This window comes from Rutilus rutilus (assembly GCF_951802725.1).
Source record: "Rutilus rutilus genome assembly, chromosome: 2".
Lineage (NCBI taxonomy): Eukaryota > Metazoa > Chordata > Actinopteri > Cypriniformes > Leuciscidae > Rutilus > Rutilus rutilus.
The window spans coordinates 9,066,376-9,076,407 of record NC_140210.1 but is presented as its reverse complement, the minus strand read 5'-3'; the positions used below and the strand labels follow the sequence as shown (position 1 = coordinate 9,076,407).

Genomic DNA, 10,032 nt, shown 5'->3' with positions numbered 1-10,032 from the left:
GTTTTGGACTGTGTGTGTGTGTGTGTGTTTTATTTTAGTTCAAAATATCTGCTTTTAGAATATTTTTCTGGAAATAGACACCTTACAGCTTAGTCATAACCACAAAAAAGACAATCTGCTTACATAATCTTGGTTTCTTCAATAAATTCAATAAATAAAGCTTATTTTAGTATGTCTCAGCAAAAGTTTTTCAAAAATCGGACTTTTGTCACTGGGGCAGTACCCTCAAAAGGACATCTTTGTACCTTATTTACCTCTAAAAGTTTCACAGTAGTACCTTAAGAGTACATATTAGGTTAAGGTACTAATGTGCACCTTTAGGGGTAGTTAAGATACAAAGTTAAGTGACAAGTTGTTGTACTCCTAAAATTTCTGCACATTTTCTTCTGGCAATGTATCCTACAGATCATATTATCATCTTGACCACAGTTAATAATTAAAACTCATTTACCTACCTTTAATATATTCAGTATTTAATATAAGACTGTAGTTGTCTGTGCCCTACTGGTTTAGATACTTTTTTATTTTAACTTTATTTTAGACTTTATAAGGTGGTTTCACATCAAGGTTGTAGAACAAACAATGAGCTTACAACATTACCACTATATATCACAATCAAATGATATTCCCCTATTAATGTGAACAAAATGTTCAAAATTAGCCACCATCAACATGAACAAACATTAAAGTGTAATGCAAGTGTGTTTGGTTTGTTGCAGTGTGTACGGCCTTGAAATCCAGTCGCAAACAACATAATCACTCTGGTTTCAGCAAATTTGGACAGTGTCCAGCATGGTCAACATACCCTGTGTGCTCTGACGAGGAGAGGGTGAGTGATTTTGGAGAAGCACAAAAAAAAAAAAAAAAAAAAAGTTCTTCTATGGCATCACTGTGAAAACCCTGTTTTGGAGCCTTTATTTTTAAAAGTGCAGATCACTTATCTTCAAAGTGTTAGTAAAGTAAATTAGAAATAAATCATACATTAATTAATCAGATATTATTTTGCACATCAAAAACCACTATGAAATATTAAGAGTGCATTCATTAACTAAGAAAAGATAGATAAATTAGAGAAATTCTAGATTAAGAGAAATTGTTTTTCCACAATTGTTGGAATTAGTCAGTACTGGAATTTTTATAAGTTTTATTTTTTTCATTTGAAGGAGGACAAATGTCCATCTGGATGTCAACTGGAGGGTCTTATTAATATGGCAGATGAAGACATTCGTAAACGACTGAGAAATATTTGTGGAAGGATTCAACAAAATCAGGACATCACCTCATCAGTAATGCAAACGAGTGTCCAGCTTTATGGGTCACAAAGAAAAGCTATCATCCAAACATATAGTATGTTAAATGTTATGGTTCTTTTCATAAGCTTTTATATCTAATTCTCAAATCAAGTGTTTTAAAAAAAAAAAACAAAAAAAAAAAAACACAAATGGAAAGATACCTTAAGCACATTTGGAGTTGCTTAGATTGCAACACAAGAAGAAATCCTCAAGAGAACCTCCAGACACTCTTTTGAAGTTGCCTCAGATAATTAATTTCTGTTCTCATACAGTTTTAATACATATTTCAAGTGCCTCATATTGTTCCCTTCTAAAGAGGTCACCGGATGAATCATTGACTGGAACTAATAGCTTTCTAACTATGTTCCTCAGAGAATTATACTTTTTGAAAGGGTTCGTACTGGTTGTCCAGAGGATTCTGCCAATGTGCCGAACAGAGCAGTTATGTAAAATATTAATTTCAGATTTCTGAGTAGTTACTCAGAAGGCCCCTTCGACAAAACATAACAAAAATAGAAAAACCTGTTGTATTATCATTTTTAGTAATTTACAAAAGGCTGAGGAGGTCTGATGGTTTTCTCTATGTGCAGTGCAGGAGCTCAGATATGCTGAGTTTGCTGAAGAACTTCAAAGAAACCTAACATTCCTGCACAAGAGGTCTACAGAACTTGCAGAAGACTTAAAGAAGCATCATCGAATGATCTGGGATCAGATAAATGAAATCCGTCGAACAGAGGTAAGGTATTTACCAAAGTCTTTTATTTTAGCTGTTCTCAACCTTTGTAAGCCACGGTGCAGTCAAAGTCATACTATCTCTAACATTCAAATAACATAGTATGAATAAATATCTCAGAGGTAAATAAATTGCAGCCTATTTAGAAGTTTATTAAAGCCTCTTCAACACTACTTTGTTTGTTTTTTTGTTTGTTTTTTTTGACTGGAAGGTCAGTTGAGTAAATTCAGGTTCACATAATCAATATATTTGATCAAATGTTCTGCAAAAACGTTTGAGTCAGGGATTTCACTATTTGCTTGAAGGTTGAAATGTAACTTTTGCCCTGATTCAGACTTGTTTTTGTGTAATTCTTTGGAGTGAAGGTGGACGTTGACATCAAAATCCGTGCGTGCAAAGGATCATGCAAGCAAACCTTTGACCATGCCGTTGATAACGAAGCCTTCAAAGCTATGGAGATCAAAATGGCGCAGTTCAGCATGATCTCGAAGAGGCGGAAATCATTCGCCAAAGTCAAAAAACTAAAACTTCAGTCTGCTGATCGGCCCGCTGTGTCCCCCACTTACCGTAAAATTCCCATTGTTCGCTCTGAGCTTCTCACAAAGTTTGAAGACATTGAGCAGCATCAGGTGGTTTTAGATGAACTCCTTGAAGATTTTTAATCATATTTATGTCTAGATTAGTAATATGAGGGACTGTTTTTATCTAACACGGTGTATGGTTTGCTATAGGCTATACTGACAAATGCTTATTTCTTGTGTTAAATATTTGCTGCATATTTATTTAAAGATCACATGTCCCATTTATTTTGCCAATATCACCTTAACAGTTTCTTGTTTTGTTTTATTTTATTTTATATCTAACTTATGTCCAATATTCCTGGTGTTAGAAAACAAATATTCTGTTCTTAACAGCAGAATAAAAAAAGACTAAAACAGCTGTGCCTTAGTTGCAACTAAGAAGCAAATGTGAATGAGATACTGTACAAAATGCCATTTCACAAATTTACCTCATTAAAATCTCACAACTGTGTAACGTTTTAATGAGTATCATGACTTATGTGCCAATAAAACAACATTTTTCATAAGGCATATGTGTGTGTAGGTGTTTGGCCACTTTTTCAGTTTTTTTTCTTTTCATTTCTTAGTTAAGTATGACAGTTAACAATGTTTCCCCTAATAAAGTATACTTGTTTACCAAGGACACAACAAAATGGGTAATACGCATTCTGGGGATGTAACTTGAGACATGTAGTCATTTCCAACTAAGCTGTAATTATGTCAAATAAAGTATGACATTTTTATTTAATTGTGTATGTTTAGGATATATACACTCTCAGAAAAAAAGTTATTGGAGCGGCACCTATTCAAAAGGTACGCATTTGTACCTTATTTACCCGTAAAAGGTGCATATTATTACATAATAGTACTTTAATGTTACATATTAGTACCTTTTAAAAGGGTACTTTATTGTTTTGTTTTTTTGTTTATTATTATTTTAAAAATGTCTACACTGTCATTTCTATCACAGAATAGAAACACAGAAAAATTCTCCCATGATGCATGTATATACTCTTTTGGCCCTGACCGTAACCCTAACCCTATTACACAAATTATTAGTAGACAAATTAAATAAACCTGTGAGAGTGTAAAAAGGGTTTTAAAACAAATTATTTTCAAAAATACACAATTTCAAAAGTACTCATAAAGTGTCAAAGAAACAACTGTATGTGTTTGTGGTCAGTCATTTTGAATATGCCTGAATTTATTGCTATTGCAGCTTCAGACATCTCAAACCAAACTGATACTACTGTTGCTCTCTAAAATAATAATAAGAAACAAACATAAATACTGAAGACACTTTGCTTAATTTATTTTATAGGTCAGCTTTAATGAGAATTAGGTGTATCCATCTTGTTTTACACTGTTTTGCATATATATTCCTTTTTAAACACTTCCAATAACACAGTTCCGAATGTTTCAAGTTCAGTAAAACTCTTTTATGCAAATACAAATAATAGCTCTAGTAACAATTTAGGTTCAGGTTTTATTATACTCCTATTTCTCAAAAAAACCTTACAGAAATGAGTGGCATTGAACGGGAATGTACACAAGAATGGACACATAGTATCTCATTTCAATTCACTTTTATCTTGCTTTGAAGTAAGGTCTGATCTTCATGCTGATAGATTTGAGCGAATACCACGAGCCCTTCCAGTTCATCCACACAATGCCATCATCTGTCCCATGCTTAGTCATGTATTTTGTATAAGCTCCCCCCCTGTAGTATCGCCCATTAGGATTACAAGCGTGGCATCGGTTGTACCACCATCCGCCTCCATCTTCCTTTGAACACTGCTTAGAAGGATCTCCAGGTATCCTGTTTACGATTGACACAATTGGAGAAAGAAAGAACATTAGATACTTAAGTTTTTCCATGCAGTTTTCAGTCTGGCCATCATTAGGACAAGCTATCTGTATACAAACCATTTGTCGTTATCTCTGTCATAGGTGCTGAACATCATGCCATTATGGATGGTCATGGTACGGTTTTCTCCAATCAGTTCTGTTGCGCCATCTAAGAACGTGTTTCCAGCTGTTCCTGAGTAACGGCCAACTGCTAGGATGTAGTTGGTGGCTTCGCCCTGAACAGTGAACTGCTCGTACTGAGCGTAGACCTTTGAACTGGACCAATCTTCCATTTCAACCAGGAGCTCGGTGGGACCCATCTTAGTAAGCTGACTAATACGCTCGTTACCCAACCAGTATTCACCTAAAACAGTCCACAACAAGTTAGTTAGAGAATGAGATGATATGGTGAATCAGTGAATGTAACATTGATATTGAGAACCTTGCTGGAAAGACCAGTGTTTAGAACTGCTATTCTGGTACAGGCTGGTATATTGGTTATTATATGCTGTTCACCAGGTTTCTTTTTTTGGGGGGGGGCAATACTGGTTGAACATGTAAGCTTGCTGGTTTAGCTAGTTAAGAAGCCTGGTAGGGGAAACCAGCACAACAAAACACAACATCTTGGTCTTTTCTGCAGGGTCTAACCACACAATATGCAATGCTAGTCTGAAGTAAGTTATTGGCTAGATTCTTCTTGTTCATCAGTAAAACTACACATTCTAAAACCCGATTCCCACATTTCTAAGTTTATATAATGGTTTTGCATATCATTAATTTTGTTAGCCATAGATTACCAGGAGTCTGGCAGTGGCCTTTGCCCACATCAAATGCAATGTTTCCAAAGCCTCTTCGGTAGTCGTCCCAGCGCCTGCCAAAATCAACACTGCCGTCCATTCGGCTCTGGATGACCACCCAACCTTTGGAATAATAGATAAGTTTATGATGATAGTTGCATCATTGGCAAAACATGCCTCTACCTACATTTTTGCAAAACTCCAAAAATGTACGGTTTCCAGCTGAAATTACCATTAGTGGCACTATGACACCAAAAACACAAATTTTGATTACAGGAGCAGATTATCGATTAAGAAAGATTTATTTTATTTTAGTTCCTTGACACTATGTTATGACCTCAAAATATTTGACCATGCATGATTTGCAAAAGTACATTTTGTCATTTGCATCACATAACCAGCTCCATTTGCTTGGATTTTCTGGCATAGTAAACTGATACACAGCAATACACTTGCTCGGGAATCCCGTGAAACATCAATCGCAATAAAAGAGCTAAAAACGGGTAGAATCAAGCTAAAATGGCATGGCTGCTTTAGCAAATGTGTTATTATCTCACGTTTGCTTTTGTTACCATTACCGGTTAGGATTATGGTGGTGTTTATAGGTGCAACATTATTTTCAAATGCATTAGCGCATTAACCTTTTAGCACCACATTTAATGTCCGAACTGCCTAAATACAACAGGCAACATAAAACGTTGCCAGATTCACATTTATTTGTTTCAGATAAAACTGAACTCACTTTAGTGCCACTCACAGGACATTTCACATTGAAAGTATTGCAAAACTTTCAAGCAACGTAATATCATTTTGCAGAAATGTCGCCACGGGCACGTTTTCCCAATGAATCTGGGTTGGGTGTTTCTCGTGACTTTCCTCAATAGGCCACATGATTTTGAGATCCTGAGTTACATTAGGGGTTTGTTTAAATGACGTCGACATACCTCCTTTTTGACTCGTCTGATCGCAGAAGACCTTGTAGGGTGTACTGAGTGGATCAGGCCGTATGAGGTACATCTGAGAGTCCTCTCCTCCTTTGCGGATAATGTCCTCACACTCCTTGCCGGAAACCACAGGAATCGGGCAGCTGACTTTACAAGGCACTTGGCACTTGGCTCTCTGAGTAGTGATGGCTTTCTCCAAACGCTGAATCTTCTCACGGACCTTCTCCAGCACAGCCTGTAGGATTTTTATATTCTGGGGGAAGGTGACGTCCACAGCATCCTTAATATAAGCATGCTGTGTCTCTAGACTGTCTGTGTACTGACCAACCAGCATACCATTGCCTATGAGAGAACACAAAGAGGGGGATGTTTAATAATTGAGAATGTCTTATAAAAACGATAATGAGTTGATATTTTTATTTATTTGGCAGATGCCTTAATTCTTATTGACTTACTCAATGTATATTTTTGATCAAAATGTGTGTTCCCTGGGAATCAAGCCCAGGGAATAAAACAGCTGAGTTATAGGAAAGCTTATCAAAAATCATCCTTGTTTCATCACAATAGACTTGCAGAGGTTCTCAACTCTGGCCCTCAATGTCCACCTTCCAGAGTTTAGCTCCAACCTTGATCAAACTCATCTGCCTTGAAGTTTCTTGTAATCCCGAAGACCCTGATTAGCTCGTTCAGGTGTGTTGGTTTAGGGTCGGAGCAAAACTCTGCAGGAAAATGGACCTCGAGGACCAGAGTTGAAAAACCCTGGGCTAATACTATACTTCCAGATCAAAAGATTCTAAGCTCTCTGAAGGAAGTATAGTTAGTTACCCTCGCTGACTCTTTGTCTTTGTGCTACTTCTGCAGTCATATCCATGACGTAGCCATAGACAGAGTTGGTGGACTGGGTCAACTCATCCACATTTCTTTTCAGCTGATCCACAGTTGGCCTTACGTTACGTTCTTGCTTTTGGATGGTTTTCTTCAGCTCACAACCTGTGGGACACAACACTCCCTGAAGAAAGAGAGAGTGAAAAAAAAAAAGAATTTAATTGTGGTTTGTGTGGTATTTATTTAAATTAGGGCCGTAACCACCATTAACAGTTATATATAGATTAATGGATTAATGGTTGAACAAATGGGTTTTCAATGGGAGATTATATGTTATTAAGATTATTCCCATAGGCCTCACTTACAATTTTGTCATCTTATCCTAAAATATCAGAAATTAGTGCCTGCATGGGTTATGTCACCCATCTAAATAAATACTGCACAAATAGAATCAAAGCATATTGGCACTCTGACCATTTTCTCAGACATGTGGTTACATCCACCCGATTCTGGGTACTCTTCCTTCTCCTGCGTAGCTTTCCCCACCGGCGCTGCAGTTGGTCGTCCACGATAACGGCTTGCCCCACTGACGGGGGGTGGTGCTGCTGGGCCTGAGGAGTACGTCTCACGACCTCTACTGACAGGACGATGACCCCTGGGATCTACGGTTTCTTTAGGCTAAATTCAGAACAATACATCTTAAAATGTCTCTGCGTTTTTTTTATGTAATTGTTTGCACATTCCATGTGATTTGAGGTCATATGTACTCCAAAATATGATCTGTATACACACTTATTTGACTGTTTTTTTTTTTTTTTATGTAATACAATCTTAATCAACCATAACTGACAAATATATCTATCCAAAGTCACTGTGTGTGGGTTTTAATTTATTTTCTGTATTATTTATGCAGTATATGATTTGAATTGACTATTTATTAATTTTTAGAATTTTAAAAAGGACTTACCTCTTTTTTTGCTTCCTGAAGCAAAACGGCATATAAAAACAAGACAATAATTACTACATTATCAAAATTTAATATTACAATTCTATTAAATATCAGAATGTTAGTCATATTTACCGCTCCATAATCATCATATTCGTCTTGTGCGAGAGTTCCAACAACACACAGGAAAAGTAATAAGAGAAGCTTCATTTTGGTAGAGCTCACACTTCAGTTCCAGCAACAGTGTGAGGTTCTCAGCTGTAGATAATTCAGTGCTGCTCTCCCAGAATTTATACCATACGCCTCCCCCCTCTGCACTGGAACAGGAGGGGCTTCAGTGCTGGTTAATCTTTAATTCTCGATGTGCCTCTTTTGGTAATCAGTTCAGGGACGGCATCATTTTGGGGAAATGAAGAAATGATGTGAACAAAGCAATAATAAATAATCATGAAGCAATCAAGTAATACGTACATGCAAATATTATTTCACTATAACAAACTATAGCAAAAAACAGTTGGTATGTTATGTGGCTTATGTAAAAAGTTATTTACAATGGCAGACAGATTTTGGAATATAGAAGGCTCACTTCTGGCCACATTTTAATTTAACTGCCCACTAGGTTACTACATTAGTTGCTACCAGAACATGTATGATAAAAAAAAAAACGTGTACATGTTTATTACATGTGAATTGTTCAAACTGCAAAAATAAAACGAAACATTTTTAGTAAAATGACTAATACTCAATAGTATGATGGACCTGTGATTCACAGTAAAGAATCTCGAATTGAGACACACTCAATCAGTTGAACTATTATGTTTCTGTATGTTCTGTTAAATCTGCATTACTCAGCAAGTAAACTATTGCTGTTTGTTTGGCCAGTGTGATTTGTTGTGCCATATCTTCTTCAACCACCCACATCTCCAACTTTGACTCATAACTAACAGACATGACAAACAGACACTTTGTACTCAGAGTGTAGGTTTTTTTTTTTTTTTTTACACTTTAAGGCTCTCTCAATCATTCCTATCAGTGTAAAAGTACTGATAGCTTTTATTAAGCAATTAAATGTAAATGAGAATTAATTATCAAATCTGAATTACAAATTATACATTTTGGCTGTGTTAGATAGCTAGCTACTCTCAAAACCTTTACTTATTTATTTTTTAAAAATCAAATGTAGCCTACTATATTCCATAATTTCAGAAGCTAGGTATTTGATATTTTAGAAAATAGAAATTAGTCTATTTTAAACGAACTGATATTTTATCATTTCTAGTGAATATAGCCAATCCCGTAGACGTGTGCGTGAGTGTTGCTCCTGCGCAGATCTGTGCCAGCAAGCCTACTATGGAGCTTATAATATGACAATATGGTTTGAATTTGAATTATTTACAAAAATGTACAAAATTGAATTTTATGTGGTATTTTACATAGTTCCGAATTTGATTTCTCTAAGCGAATATTGAACATTTGAAATGTAACGAATTGAAATGTTTTCATGGCTGAATTTTATAGACATGTATTTTCAAACAGCTATTTTTTTTGTTCTGAATTCTTAGACTGCAAATATTCAGTTTAAAAAAATACAGATTCAAGTTTAAGATGAAGAAAAAATTCTGAACTTCAAATTCAGTTTTCTAAAATTCAAACCGCAGAAAATTCAGATCTTACAGAAAGTAGGTCACAGGTCATTCACAGGGAAGAGTAAAGGATCTCAGAAAAGTCGAACAGAGCATTTTGGCTGCACTGCATAGTTTTCTGCCGCAAACGCGGTGGTGGTTCAAGAGAATCCGTGTATCTTTCGTTCAGTCGTTTTTTTATTTAATATAAAATGAGAAAACAGCTTGAGTATTAGATTTCTAATATTCTAGTAATAATAGTGCTCCACTGCTGCGGTTGCACGGATTATTAACACATTCATTGCGACTAGCCTACGTAGTAAGAATGTATAGGCTACATTTAATATTTTTCTCATCAAACAACCTGTTACGATGCAGAGCAGGAAGCAAGAAGCAGGATCCAAGTGCAGCAGTGTTTTTATTAAATAAACTAGAACTTTGACATAGACTCAGACTTCAGAACAG

At 35.9% G+C, this 10,032-nt stretch overlaps 2 protein-coding genes across 3 annotated transcripts; one reads left to right on the top strand and one right to left on the bottom strand.

Moving 5' to 3' along the window:
* The first annotated feature begins 698 nt into the window (after nt 1–698).
* Nucleotides 699–3,115, top strand: LOC311282469 (fibrinogen alpha chain). Its single transcript, XM_084396265.1, has 4 exons — nt 699–829; nt 1,164–1,347; nt 1,883–2,028; nt 2,391–3,115. Exons 2-4 carry the CDS (start codon nt 1,209–1,211, stop codon nt 2,685–2,687), a joined length of 582 nt encoding a protein of 193 aa, XP_084252391.1. The 5' UTR covers nt 699–829; nt 1,164–1,208; the 3' UTR covers nt 2,688–3,115.
* Nucleotides 3,116–3,894: 779 nt separating this feature from the next.
* fgb (fibrinogen beta chain) lies at nt 3,895–8,230 on the bottom strand. Of its 2 annotated transcripts, XM_084396235.1 has the most exons (8): nt 8,081–8,230; nt 7,967–7,981; nt 7,474–7,677; nt 7,000–7,183; nt 6,175–6,516; nt 5,231–5,353; nt 4,512–4,797; nt 3,895–4,404 (listed from the first exon to the last, which is right to left on the bottom strand). In XM_084396235.1, the coding sequence occupies exons 1-8, from the start codon at nt 8,153–8,155 to the stop codon at nt 4,173–4,175; spliced, it is 1,461 nt and encodes a 486-aa protein (XP_084252361.1). In that variant the 5' UTR covers nt 8,156–8,230; the 3' UTR covers nt 3,895–4,172. The 2 variants fall into 2 exon arrangements, with proteins under 2 accessions (XP_084252361.1, XP_084252362.1); XM_084396236.1 differs by lacking the exon at nt 7,967–7,981 and having other exon boundaries at nt 8,081–8,229.
* Nucleotides 8,231–10,032: the final 1,802 nt, after the last annotated feature.

What these genes read in the sequence shown, in the direction of transcription:
- LOC311282469 (XM_084396265.1), top strand. Translation starts at nt 1,209, where the DNA reads ATGGCAGATGAAGACATTCGTAAACGACTGAGAAATATTTGTGGAAGG. An exon ending in AGCTATCATCCAAACATATA is followed by an intron (nt 1,348 to 1,882) that starts GTATGTTAAATG and finishes CTCTATGTGCAG; the next exon opens with TGCAGGAGCTCAGATATGCT. An exon ending in ATGAAATCCGTCGAACAGAG is followed by an intron (nt 2,029 to 2,390) that starts GTAAGGTATTTA and finishes TTTGGAGTGAAG; the next exon opens with GTGGACGTTGACATCAAAAT.
- fgb (XM_084396235.1), bottom strand. Translation starts at nt 8,155, where the DNA reads ATGAAGCTTCTCTTATTACTTTTCCTGTGTGTTGTTGGAACTCTCGCA. An exon ending in ACCACATGTCTGAGAAAATG is followed by an intron (nt 7,184 to 7,473) that starts GTCAGAGTGCCA and finishes CTCTTTCTTCAG; the next exon opens with GGAGTGTTGTGTCCCACAGG. An exon ending in GACAGAGATAACGACAAATG is followed by an intron (nt 4,405 to 4,511) that starts GTTTGTATACAG and finishes AATCGTAAACAG; the next exon opens with GATACCTGGAGATCCTTCTA.